At 38.5% G+C, this 14,101-nt stretch overlaps 1 protein-coding gene across 9 annotated transcripts in view; it reads left to right on the forward strand.

Annotated features, from left to right (window-relative positions):
* The window catches only part of FAT3 (FAT atypical cadherin 3), a 404,213-nt gene that overhangs the window by 361,698 nt on the left and 28,414 nt on the right, over window positions 1–14,101 (forward strand). For all 9 annotated transcript variants that reach the window (XM_050331683.1, XM_050331681.1, XM_050331687.1 and 6 more), the window contains 2 exons: window positions 6,330–6,464; window positions 7,457–7,614. In XM_050331683.1, coding sequence (XP_050187640.1) covers window positions 6,330–6,464; window positions 7,457–7,614 — 293 coding nt within the window. The remainder of the gene's footprint in view (window positions 1–6,329; window positions 6,465–7,456; window positions 7,615–14,101) is intronic.

Genomic DNA, 14,101 nt, shown 5'->3' on the forward strand with positions numbered 1-14,101 from the left:
TTTTTATATTCTCTAAATCATAACTTAGTATCATTTTTTTATCAAGAAATTACAAATCCTCATCTCCTTGGGGATAGTGATAGTCTTCACTGTCAGAAACTTGTTTTCTGGCAGCCAAAATTTTCACTGTTTATAATTTCATTTCACTACTTACTAAAGTAATACATCAGTAATGATGTATTATTCCTTCTGTCTAGTAATCCCTTAGCTTAACTCCAAAAAAGGGACTTTACCGTGCAGTACAGTTTTGATCCAGGCACTCTCTGCTTTTCTTCCTGCACAGCAGGTTTACAATGGAAGCACAGAAATTCAGCTGGGACAGCAATTTCCAGATTTTTCTGTCATGTACCAGTCAATCCTCAAAATGGATGGCAGGCTGCTGGAAAAGCAGTGTGGTTGTGCAACCGTCTGTGGTCCCCAGCCTCTGGACCATTTATCATGGCCTTAAAGACTGCTGTATGGAACAGTTGGAACAGGCAGCTTATCTTGGTCCAGCTGAAAAGCTGGATGGGGTTCCCACTGCTCCCATTCAAGCCACTATGTGCTGTTTTCCCATGGGTGATCCACAGGATTTGGGGTGAGGTTGTGCCTTTCCAGCCTATCATCCAGCCTATAGTAAAAAAAATGTCCAAAGGTACCAATTTAGGTATAGCTGCCAAAGAGGTGAAAACCTTGGTGCATATTATTTGCACAGAGATAAGAGACCTTGGTCGGAAGTAAAAATTCATGCTTTGCCCTTCTCCTCATCATGTAGTGCTTCAGCCTCCTCTTTTTTAATTATAGGAGCCACAGAAAATACCTTGGTATTTAGGTAAATACACAGACACACACTGTATTTTCTCACATAGGAGGTTAACACACACTCTTGAGGGTATATTAGTTAGAGAATGTATGGGTAGTTTTGCTTTCAAAAGTCTAAAGATTAGAATAAAAGTTGAGAAAAATGCAAATGCTTCTTCGATCAGTGGTTCTTATACATGCACATAAATGCAGCAAGTCAGAAAAAAGTGCAAAATTTATTTTGGCTTGTTTAACAAGACAGCATTAGCAAGATATTATCAGTATAATAGAAGTATTATACTTCCTTTGTTACTAAGATAGTTTCACATCCAGTAAATATTAATAGCTTGAATTATGACAAAGCCATTAAAATACTGCATATGTTTCCAGTGATCTGATTCAATTATGACCCAGAAAGCTTGAGTTTGAACTAATTCACTCATTCCTGAAATATATATCATACTTGGAGTGTTTTTCCCACTGGCAGATGTCACAGATATGCACAATTTATGCATGCCAGCTGTGCATAACTTACCTAGATTACCTTTGTGAGCAAACAGTTATCTAATGTGAAAATGCAGGGAGACTGTAAAGCAGGCAGTGGGTGAACTTTGGAGGTTCAGCAGCTCAGCTCTGGAAGGATAAGTTCGAAAGTTCATGTGCATCAATCTTTGCTTTCAAAATCAATAAAATTGAACTAAAGAGTTTTTCAATAACAGGCTGTCTCCTTAGATTTCTGCCGCATCTGTTTGTTTTTGTGTGAAAAATATTGTCACAAAGTGGGATTTGTTTTGGTGTGACCATAGGGCTATGCTTACCAATTTCCCATCACATGGTGTGAGATATGTAAACAATTGTCAGTGCTGGGGAAAATAAAGATAGGAGAAACGGAATAAATATATTTACATAAAATAGTTTGCATGGCATTCTCATTTTTCCAAAGCAAAAATCTATTCCTTTTTTTTTTTCATGAGGTAATTATTTTGTGTTAAGATAAAGATGCAGAGGAGAAGCAGGTTTTATTGAGACTACTTTGCTATAGAGTTCTACATTATAATCTGACAAAAATGAGGTTACATTATTATTTTTATAGGAGAAGACTGGATTGAAATAATCTTGACAAATGTGGATATATATCTACATCCATGCTGGTCACTCCAGGCCCCATTTGCAGACACTGGAAAGAATGAGGTGTTTTTAATGATGTGATACATCTCTTCCTAGATGTCTAAAATCAGTCAGATGAATCATGCCCTAAAGTTAGATGAGATGAATTCCATTTCAAATGTTTAATATGGTTCTGGCCTAATAGTTTGAAAGAATTTTTCTAATAGACGCAGAAGTGTTCAACAAAAGTGCAGACACTTACATCCATGTTATTTAATCAAGAGAGTAGCAGTCTTGGACCACTTTCTCATGAAACAGCATAATTCCGACTTTATGAAGCCCCTTCTAGCATTTTGTGAATGCTCTGACAAAAGAAAATCATAGGCTGTGAGGATCTGCTATTAATATAGGACCTATTTTTCAGAGATGCTTTTTGTCCTCAGCTGCACAGAGGACACATTGCATCTTAAAGAGTACTGGGTGCTCTGAAGGACTGGGCATCAAAAACCCAATTCTTATGTGTACAACACTGCTTTTCCCATTTTTAGGAAGCACACACCTGTGTACTAATGAGCCTGGAATCTCCTGGCAAGGAAGACTGAAGAAGGTGTCCTGTCTGTGCTTAGGAACCAAGAACTGCAGATAACTTTGATGGATTTGATCTGACCATAGTCCTTTTAATGTTGCACTTGAGTAAGGAGAGATGTTTCTCCCTGTGAATATCTCTGATATTTAGTCCCATGCTGACAATGCACAGTCTCGTATAAAATGTGGAAGAGTTGAAGTGTGAAGTGGGGACATGATTGTAGAATCAGGGCAAGTGGGAATTGGTATCTATCACTTAAGGAGTCCTAAGGGAAGCTGTGAATCAAGGACTGGATGGAAAAGGTCAAATGCCTTGTTATTCTAAAACTTGGAGACATTCTATTTTACTAGGACATATAGTGTGACACAAAGTTTTCCAGGGGCACCTGAGCTAGATGAACCCCATTGCTGGCTTGTGCAGAAACAATTTTGCGGTGTCTGTGCTGACATGTATACAATTATCGTTACCTATAACACCTGGTCACCATGACCTAAAAATAAAAGCAGATTGCAGATCATGAGTTCCCTCCCTACCAAAGTAATTATTACTTCAAGTAGCAGTTTGAAGTTTGTTTTGTAAACTTCCTGCAACTCTGGCTGTCAATGGTCTCCCTCTTTTCACGCTTTTTTCTGCAAGTGAGAGAAACAGACTCTTTTAATACTCCTACAGACTCAGAAGAATGGGCTGATAGAAAAATACAAAATATCACAAGGCATAACTTAAAATGATTGAAGCACTCAATTTTCAAAATATATTTACAGTCCTATTTGTTCTCCCTTTTTTGAAGGAATAGGAATTAAATACATGTCTCATTTTGCAATGGAAGAGTGTTTTCTTCCTCAGTATATTGGTTAGAAGATTGAAATGCTTTTATCTTCTTTTAGAGAATTAAACTGAAGATGATCTGTCAAAATCAAGTGGGTCTATTCCACCTTCTCCTGCCACGCACTGGTTGATGCCAGCTCATGTGTTTCTGTGATACCTTGTAGAGAACAGTTTTATTAATAGTAATGTGAGTTTCAAGAGAATGCTGTGGATTGTCTGGACTTACCTAGAAGAAAAAAGATCAGTTCAAATCTATGTTTCTTGAATCTGTTACTGGGTGGTAAATAGACTGCACTTTGGAGTGGAAATGCAACATTAGAATAATTTTATTTAAACTCAGGCTGTAAATCTTTGATGTGGACAACGTAACCTTGAACAATTTTACAATTTTGCTCCACATAGTTGTGAAATCAGCCTGAAAATGCGTCTTAGCTGGGGCAATGCAATAATGCAGATTTGTAGCTTATGTACTTATAACCATACAGACAGGCACAAAGCACTTCTCCCAAGCCTGAATATTTTAAAAATTTTGTGACAGCTATGAAATCATGCTGCAGCAGTATGAATAAAAATTTGATTTTCTTGTAGTTTACCAGAAGAACTATTCTTGGCCGTTCAGGATAAGCAGTTCTTTAGTTCATCTCCACAGTTGCACTAAGTACATTAGATCTTTTCTATCTATTTTTGAATGTGGAAGGATGATTCTGAAGTACAAATCAGAGTCTGAATCAGCTAAAAAACCTGGCAGAGATGGATAACAAAGTAAGCTGTTGCTTTATTGCTTCATGTCAAAGATAAAGTCATAGGTTAGAGGATGTGAAAATTTGCAGAGCCACATTGGGAAATCTCAGTGCCCCTTTCTGGTGCACACTGATGAGTTGTGGGGCTTTTGTCCAAATGGCTTGTCTGTCAGCTACACAGAGGCTTACTTGAATTACAGCGTCACAAAAGGTTGAAGTTTTTTCAGAGAAGGGATATACTCTGTGTACACCAGAATGCTGTGTATTCATCACATGAGTTAAAATAGCTGAAACAACCAAGGAGAAAATACAAGGTGGCCTATAGAATATTTAACAGCCTGCTATAATTTCAGAAATAATTGTTACTTTCCATTGAATTCCAAGAAATGGGGGGGGAGTTATTCTAAGAAAACAAACAAACCCACATAAAAACCATCATATTTTCTGTTAAATTCTGCAGACCGTACTTTTAAATAGAATATAGTTCTGTGATGCAGAACCCTATTAAATATTAAATGACAATTGTTTCTTGATTCTATTAAGACTTAAATTGTAACTGTATATTGCAGCTGTTACTCCTGTTAACACTGCCTACTAATGTGATTAATAAAGAATGCCATGCATCATTTTCTAACAGTGCTAAAGGCAGTACTGTAAATCGTTTACTGCGTAGACCTCTCAAACAAATGTTTGATAAAGGAGGGGAGGATGTTAAACATTAAATTGACTGTGCTGTACATCAAGGAAGACATTTACAGTAATTGCCATATTTGTAGTCAGCCCATGTCCATTTCGAAACCTACAGTAGTAATTTTTCTTTTCCCAGAAAATACTTACAGTGTCAGGTAATTTCAGCTGTGCTTACTGTGAGCCCTGCTTGGCTTGTACAAAACTCTCAGAGCAATAAGAGTCTTTCTTTCATTATTTTTGGAGATGTACTCTATGACAGGTTGATTTCTTCCTTTATAAATTGTAAATCAAATAATATGCCCAAAAAATAAACTAGTTTTTTAATATGATAAGGATCCTGCAATATATGAGGACTGCCAATATTCAGAAAGTGATGGGTAGGAAGGTGTGTTTTATCATTAAATTCATCACCTGCATGTCTTAAGTAAATTAAATTAATAAGCAAAACAAGAGGAGTCTGTCCATTCCCAATTCCATAGCAGCCACACCAAGAACCTTACTACAACCAAGAAAAGGTTAGTTGTTATGGAAGTCATATATTCCTGAAGATCCATATATTAAGCAGCAGCAGGTGTATTGTATTTTGCATTATTGTAGACAGTGTTTGCAAATCTTTTAAGATTAGAGCAATTAAAACAAATTTATTTAGACACTTTTAGAAGTTAAGGACAAGTTTTAGCCAAACCCTACGAAATGCAAGAAGTTCCTTTGACACTGATAGGCTTCAAAGTAATTCCTTGACATACTCAGCTTGATAGATGTAAAAAATTTAGATGGTTTTGAAGAACCTTCATGTAATTGTGTCGCTCAAGGATTTTAAACCATTTAAAAATTCAGCATTGTTCTGTCCCTTCAGATTGGAAAAAACTGAGGTTTTGGAAGCCTGGGCAAGATGGATAGGATGTGAGATCTCAGAAATGTCAGGAGGAACGTAGGAAGAGGCCAAATTTGCCTATGCTGTGTGACTGAGCTTGCAGCATGTCCTGTGTAGTGTGAGGATGAAAAGTACAGCTGTCACGCTGTTGCCCCAGCATGGCTTAGAATCACAGAATATCCTGAGTTGGAAGGGACCGACAAGGATCATGAAAGTCCACCTCCTGGCCCTGCACAGGACCACACAAAGAGTCACACCTGAGAACATTTTCCAAATGCTCATTGAACTATATCAGGCTTGGTGCTGTGACTATTTCTACCTCCTTCAATTTGCTTCTCATAGGTGTACTGGGACAAAAGGAGTGCATAGCTTCAAGTCATTTTTTTTTCCTCGTATGTCTAGAAAGCCCTTGCACATGAAGGTTTGTGAGAAAATGGATGGCCTGAGAGGTATAACACCAATTACAAACCAGTTACTGTGTATAAGAGTTCGTTTTTATAATATGTTCCCATGGTGTTTAGGGCATCTTGAAAAAGAACTATTGTAGTTTTGCTACATACTTCTACAAAAACGCTTATCTCTACCATGAAGGTTTGTTGTTATTATTATTAAGCTCTTTTTTGCTTATACTGAAGTGTGAGATCAATAATTGTCTTTCTTTACTCCTGTATTGCAGCAGATCATGCTTTACACTGTGTATCCCTGACAGTATTTTAACTTATTGCAGGAGGACTCTGTCCAGGGTCCAACGACCCCTGTCTGGAGAAACCGTGTCCAGGGGACATGCAGTGTGTGGGATATGAAGCTAATCGGAGACCGTTCATCTGCCAGTGCCCACCAGGAAAGCTGGGAGAATGTTCAGGTGCATGTCATAGGGGGATATACTTGAACAATAAAGTGCTGCCATTCTCATTTTGTAGGTAGAGATGCCACTGAAGTCAACAGAAAATGTACTGCTTAAACCATCTCAGCACTGGCATTTGGTGTGCCTGTTTATAAGCCCTGTAAATACTTGTTTTTGTAGCTATGGGTCTGTATATAGACAGAAATTCCCACTGACTTGCTTAAGGATGAGATCAGTAAAACAGGCTGCTGAGAAAACAGGATTTCTTCTAGAGAATGTTATACCAGATGTTTTCCTGCCATGGGCAAAGCTCTATAATTAACTCTTCTACTTACTATTTAGATTACCAAAATTCCAGTCTTTATTAATGAAAACACTACACTGTCCCAAAATGAAAGTTTGAGGACATTTGTTAGTTCTCTGCAGCTGTGTTGTTCCCTGGGATATAAAGAGCCAGGTGGAAAGTCAGTGAAGTGGAGCTCTCTGGTGACTTCAGTGAATTCCAGGCTGCATGACAGAGGATTTGTGCTATTTGCCTGATGAAAACACAGCAGATACTGAACTGTGGTCCTGAACAGTGGTTTCAGGGAACTCATTGCAAGGGTTTGGCTGACATCTGCCCACACCTAACTTTACACCTGTAACTCCACTGCCTGATGTATAGGTATGGGCATCTTTGACTCTCTCTGTTTTCAGAGAGGCAAGATAGGTGCCTCCAGAGGTGTATAAGCTGAAAAATGCTGAATACTTGAAAAAAACTCCTTTTTTTTTTTTTTTTTTTAAGTATGGAAAAATAGAGCTTTCTTCTATCCCCTAAAAAATAAATAATTTTAAAAAAATAAATACAACAGATTTTGTAGTAGATGCTAGTTTTTTTCTCATAGAAAATGGGTTTATTTCTTCCTAGACATTCTCATTAACTTTATTAATTCTTTAATTAACTTGACAGTTGAGGAATTATTTCAGGTGTCACTAAAAGCACATATGTCTTTTCAAAATGATTATTTCAGGCCACACTTCCCTTAGCTTTGCTGGGAATAGCTACATTAAATACCGGGTGTCTGAAAATAGCAAGAAAGAGGAATTCAAGTTGGCTCTCCGTCTGCGAACCCTGCAAAGCAATGGGATTATTATGTATACCAGAGCGAATCCCTGTATAATTCTGAAGGTAATTAAAATAACTTATCTTTTCTGCAGTTGTTTTTCTAGATTCTGTATTTTCTGTTGGCTCTTGATTTGGGTAATACTGTTCTCATTTCAGCTGTAGATTGAGAAGAAGAAGTCTGTTTCTAACAGGGAAAAACAATTTCAACAACAGCAGCAACAACAACAATAAGAAAAGCAGCTTGTTAGTGGTACTTTACTTGGAAAATTCCCCACTGAGTGTTGTTCATTACAACAACATTATATGTGTCTGCATGTAGAAACCAGTCTGTACGAGATGTGAAATTTGGCCATTTATATGACTGTATAGTCAAAACAAAGCATACTGAATTTGCTGGTTTTCCCTTCTGTCCATGTCTGTGGACATGCTCTCACTGTTATCAAGCCAAAGCCAGAAACCAGCTGCTTAAAATATGTCTCCTACTGAATATGAAAATCTCTGCTCTCTGTGGATTGAGATTATTTGTTGAGAGAGTCATGGGGTCACTGGAAATTGCTAACAAATCAATATTTAATTGATAAGCTCTCCATGCATATTTTTTTCCTTTTTTGTGTTTCTGTGAAATGGCAAATATGTGCTGGATGGAAAGGGAGTACTAGGCTCATCCAAGACCCTGCCTGTATAATATTTCTGCTGTAGCCTCTAAGGTACAAAATGAAGACATTGGCATTTGTAACTACACCATGCTCTATAATTCAGCAGTGGGAGAAATGGCACAGAGCCTTTTGTGCCTGTGTTTGCAATCTTCAGAGTACTGTTGGCTGAATGCTTAGGTAATGTTAAAGTGACTAGATGAGTTATTAATGGACAACAAATAACTTTATAGCTGTTAGACTGAAATATTTCATGAGCAGGAGTACTGCCTGTCGTTGACCGGGAACTGTCAACATTGTTCAGATTTGTACAAGATAATTAAGCTCTGGTTTGAGACACATGGAAATGCAGTTTGAATTGTCAAGTATATGGTTTTGTCCAAAGAAAATCAAATGAAACTGCAGATTGGAAGACCTTCTTCGAACTCTTCATTATGGTCACTCTTAGAATATGTCAGTAAGTAATGTTTGCAATTCTTTAATTTCAAAAAATATTTGAAAAAAAAGCCCTAATGGCCCTGGTGGAAGGTGCCACTTGAAAACAATGGGAGACGATACAGAGATGACTGAAATTAAGTTAGAATGGTAACGGGAGCATTAATTTTGTTAGACTTTGGTGTATAAAGCTCACATCATTAAGGAGTAAAGCATGTCCAGCTCATAGGCAACTGAGTGAAAATCTCCAGTTGAAGCTGAGAAATTTTGCCACCAAAAAAAGAAAAGTTGATCTTGGGAAATTTTGCCACCAAAAGAGAAAAGTTGATGTTTCTAAAATAAAAACACCACCCCCTCATTGCAATGGCCTGAGTTGAATCTTAGTTGTGAGGAACTGTGTGTTTTCAGTCACCGCACAATCACCTAATTATTTTGATTTGAAAGATGCTGAGAGTTAAAAATATTACTTCAAGGAGCAGCAACAAGAGCTGTGGCTATTCTGCTCCAATCTCAAAGGCCAACCTCCATGTCAAACTCTGTTTTGCTTCCTAGCTCTAAGAAACTATTTCCAGCTTTAAAGTCATCTCATGCAGTACTTGGTAGAGAGCTTCAGGTGCTGCTGCCACCTCATGTATCCGATGAGTGAAGTCCAGGATTGTGTATAGATGCAAAGCCTCTGCTTTCTCCTATGCACTGAGCAGGGAAGGACACAGGGAATTACCTTCTCAGAGCCTCGTGGTCAGCTTTAGGTAGGGCACGATTCACAGTTGCAATGTGTACATTTTTTCCAGGTCTGATCCTTGGCTTCTGTGTGTTTAAGGAGAACTAAATTTTTACATTCAGCATAGTTTTTAAAGAAATTGCACCTCTTAAAAGATCAAGAATTGTCAGAGTTTTGTTTGTAAAGGTCTTTTAGTGGAGGAATATCAGGCTGAGGTCTCACAAAAGTGCTCTGTGGCAGGCAAATGGCATCATGCTCAAGGGATTTAACCTTATCAGGTCTCTTCAGGATAGCAACTGACTCTTGAACTGCATTTTGGGGATCCTTAACTCAGATGTTGTCAAGTAAGTTATGCTTAGGCTTTCTAAACATATGTTTTTTTCATTTGTAAACTAGAGGTAAGAATACTTTTTTCTTTCTTTCACCAGGTACTTACGTTGTGAGATAGGGAGGCATTCAGAAATGAGGCCATTAAGTAGATTAATTACAGGTCTATAAATGTGAAGTTGTTATCATTTGAGCATTGCTTTCAATTAAATTAAACATAAGGAGAAGCTTTCCAAATAGAGGATAAAGGATGGAATCCTGTGCTCTTTTGAGCACTCTGGCATCACTCCAGCAAAGCACTTAATCATTTGCTTAACTTCCTATATTTGAAGGCAATTGGAACTACTCACATACCTTAATTTTAAGCATGTACTTAAGTACCTGCTGGATTAGCACCAGAGGGCCCAACACCATCACTGAGCTCCAAACAAAGGCAGAGGTAGAGGAAATTTAGACCATGAGCCCATGGGAGGGCAGGCAGAAAACACCACTGCTGTTGGGGCATACAGTGGCACTGATTGTTTTGAAGGAAGTCTCTCCCATTGCAGTCTATTTAAAAATTAATGCTGCAATATGGTTTTTGGTGTTTAAATGACCAGCTTAATTCTGGGAGCTCATACATTTATGATAACTCCAGGGATGGAAATATTTCATAAACATAACACAGTGTCCTTCTTGGATGAATAATCAATTCCACAGAGCAAACTGCTTGTCTACTACTTTGCTGAAAGCCTACCAGCTACACTGCATTGATACAATATAATAAGGGTGTTATTTATTCAGCTGTTTCAAATAGAGCAACTCATCAATCGATTTTGAGAGGTTGACCATTTTTTTTGTTGCATGCTCTTGCTTTTAAGACAATTGGAGCAAAATGAGATGCAGGTCAATGGCCTTTTTTTCTCCTTTGAAAAGATTGCATGTGCTAAAACCAGTACCACCATTTCCTTTTTACCTATGTAGCATCTAACTGGGAAAAGTAAGGTTTAACCGTTTAAAGCATTACAAGACCATTGCAGAAGAGAATTCTGTAATTTATCTAATTTTTTTCAAGGAATATCATGGATATTCAACTTTTTTGTGACATTTAAAAGATTGAAAACAAGTAAAGAAAGACTTTCCCATCATGCCAGAAATATAGCTGTTAAATGGTAAAAGGCAAGCATATGTTCTTCTGTCCAGGCAGTTAATGTGAAACTTTTTGCATCATTTAGTTAAGTATATATTTTACAGTTTAGCACATTACTGTTGCCTGGCTTATGCTGCCGAGGACTGAAGCTTGGATATGGTCCCAGTTATGGCTGGAGTTGAAACGAGTAATATTTTAATTAAATACACTGTTTTACACAAACGAACCTGAAATGCAATTCAGCTAACGAAGTATTTCCCCAGATAGATTAGGAGGCAGCGTGCTGTATCCATGGTGTTTGAGTGCAGATGGACTGTGTGAGCTGGAGGTGGTCTCAGAAGAACCATTTGATCATTTTATTACCTGTGTTGATACACAAATATGGATGTTAGCCAAACATCTTAGCCAGGCTAATATTCTAATATGATTTACAATATGTGTCTGGCTCCATTTTGCTCATTGAATGAAACTGTTAAAATATAATGGATTGCATCAGCTCTCAGATCTTCTCTGTTCTTTTTACTTCTTTACAGGTGAGGAATTTCGTGGCTGTAAAAGTATATATGCTTAAGTATGCATTAACCTCCCTGTCCTGGTTGTTATAACTGAGACTGTAACTAAGCCCTGAGCTTAAAAAGCACTGAGAAGTGGAAGCTTGGTGGGAATTTTCTGCTCAGCTAGAATGAAGCAGTGTCTCTGCTTTCATGGTGCAGAGGGTCTCTGCTGGTGCCATGGGCTGCACTGGTGAGGGTTTGCAAATCTCTGATGTGAGATGGAGTAACTCAAGCTCTCTGCTGTATTGCACTACATAAATGGAGGGGAAAAAGCAGTGCCACATGTTCAGTCCTACACGGATAGTCTGATGCTGCCAGCTCTCAACTAGACTAGCCATCCCACTGATGTTATTATCTGGATAACTGCTGTGGCTGGACATTCATTGGATTGCCATACTATTTGCTTGGACTGAGCAGTGACCCCAACATCACAGCAGTTACAAAGAATCATGGGAACACAATGGACTAATTGCTGAATGGTGGTTGAATTCTGTGCTTAGGAGTAAAGGCAGCAATTTTACCTGCCTGGCCAGCCTCCCTGCTAAATAGTCAGGACAGGAGCCCTTTGCAGCATCTGCTCCTTACCAGCTCTTCTTGTTCTTCCTCCTCCTCCTCGAGGCACCAGGCCATCAGGGGACTAGTATTTCCTCCCGATCCCCCTAGAGCAAGACCTGTGGCCATTTGATTAATGAAAGTATTTTTATTGTCCCATTGCTAGATGTATCTGGGCATGTCACAGTCTTTAATGTATGTATCTGTAAAGCAGTGGTGTGAGATAGGGAAATGACGTTACCCCTCTTTTACTGATGGAGACCTGAAACTAATGACTTGCTTGAGATCCCAGAGGAAGAGTGTTGTAGAGTGTGGATTCCCATGCAAATCTATCATGTCTTACACTAGTACTGTAAGACTCAGACCATCCTTTCCATCTTTCACTCTAGCCTGAGGTAGGGGTTACTAGTGTTTCTTCAAAGAGAGGAAGGAAACTTAACCTTTCAGACAATATATATTTACTGTGTATGTCAGATCATCTACTGGTAAAAAGACCTAAAAGTGCATGAGAAAGATGTATAAAACATATTTTAATGGCAAATCTTTTAGATCATCATTTCCTGTGTACAAATGGTTTAATATTTATTCCAGGTGCTCATATGTGGTGGTGTATTTATAAAGATAATTAGAAAAACATGTTCTGTGAGTAAGGTTAATAGACATGCAGGCAGTAGGTTCTTCAGGGCATAAGTAGTCTTAGGGGAGGTATATGTATATTATACACAATCAGTAGAAGAGTTTCCGTAGGAAAAAGCCTTTTGAATAAGCAGCAAGTTGGCTGCTTATCTAGTGATGTCTGTTTTTCAAACTGTAATATATTGGCATGTATTTTTCTGTTTGATTTGTATTCCTTTTGAGCCAGGTCTTTCTGAGCAGCACCTTCAAAGGTTTATGGACTATTTTGTTGCACAGGGAGAAAAGAAACTATTGCTCTCTCTCTGGAAAGAAAAATTTCAGTTTATCAGGGCATCTTGTTTACGAAGATTCCTCTGGAGAATTCTTTAACAGGCACAATTTCAATCTACAGAAATGGTTTACAGCTGAGTTTTGAGTCCCATAAGAAAAGACTTTTTAATGAAAAGTGATCCAGACTCATTTTTCTATACATCCATTAGCCATTTTAGATTGAGCTGTAGGAATAGTGTGCAACATCCATCCCGTAAGCAGGTTGTGTTACAATCATAGATCTGACTTCTCAGTTGCATCCTACAGGTCAGGGACTTAGAAATAGCCAGCTGCTCATAGCAGGGGCTAATTCTAGCTCCTTCCCTCATACCATGCTGAGTAAGTAGGTAGCTGCCATTGATAGGGAGCTTACCACATGCTTGCCACTGCTTAGCACCTCTGTGTCCAAGTGACTGCCAAGCAGTGGAGTGATATGGTTTATATCCCAATTACCCAGCATGTCTTGGCTTGGGGTTCAGTTCAAATTCAGCTGGTCAAGAGACTGAGGGTTTGGGAAAGAGAGGGAGTCCAGAGATGTACAGATCTCAAGATTTTACTCTTAGCTTTTCTCCAGGTAGTTTTGTCAAGGACATGAAACGCCAATGACATAACAGCACAGTCTGCTTCTTTAGATTAACAGTTTCACATTTACATTCAAGCCACATCAGAGAGCCTGGCAGAGAGGTGTGTGGTCCCACAGTTGAGACACATGCCAAGGAATGTCTCTAGCTAACATGGTTTAAAATGCTAGAAATGGCCAAAAATGGCCAAAGGCAGATGGACACAATGCAGCATCCTCACATCTGCAGTAGCCATGGTGGTTAAGCAGGCCACCAAAGCTCTGTGGGGGTTCTTGCATTGACAGCTATGGCAACTGTGCTTTGATGGCAGGGAACAGTCAGGCTCTGTTACAGACACACCAGTGAGAGGACAGTGTGTGATGCAAGGAAGGATGAAAAAGGACACAGCACCTGAACTTTGCAGGACGATAAATAATGGGACAGAATTGTCTTGAGATGGAGTTTGCAGAAATAAATACTTCCTAAAGCATGACATAAAGGTAAATTACTTGCAAGAGCTTTCAGAGAGCTCAAATCCAATTAAGGTGTCATAAGAAATTATTTCCAGCCTTGTCAGCCATTTTAAACTGATCTACCATCTGTTAGAGAAAGCTAAAATCTTTGGGTAAACTGCTAATCAGAAAAGCAGCACTTCATACCTATTCCCTTACTCT

This window comes from Myiozetetes cayanensis, unplaced genomic scaffold (genome assembly GCF_022539395.1).
Source record: "Myiozetetes cayanensis isolate MyiCay16 unplaced genomic scaffold, myiCay2020 scf5-8, whole genome shotgun sequence".
Lineage (NCBI taxonomy): Eukaryota > Metazoa > Chordata > Aves > Passeriformes > Tyrannidae > Myiozetetes > Myiozetetes cayanensis.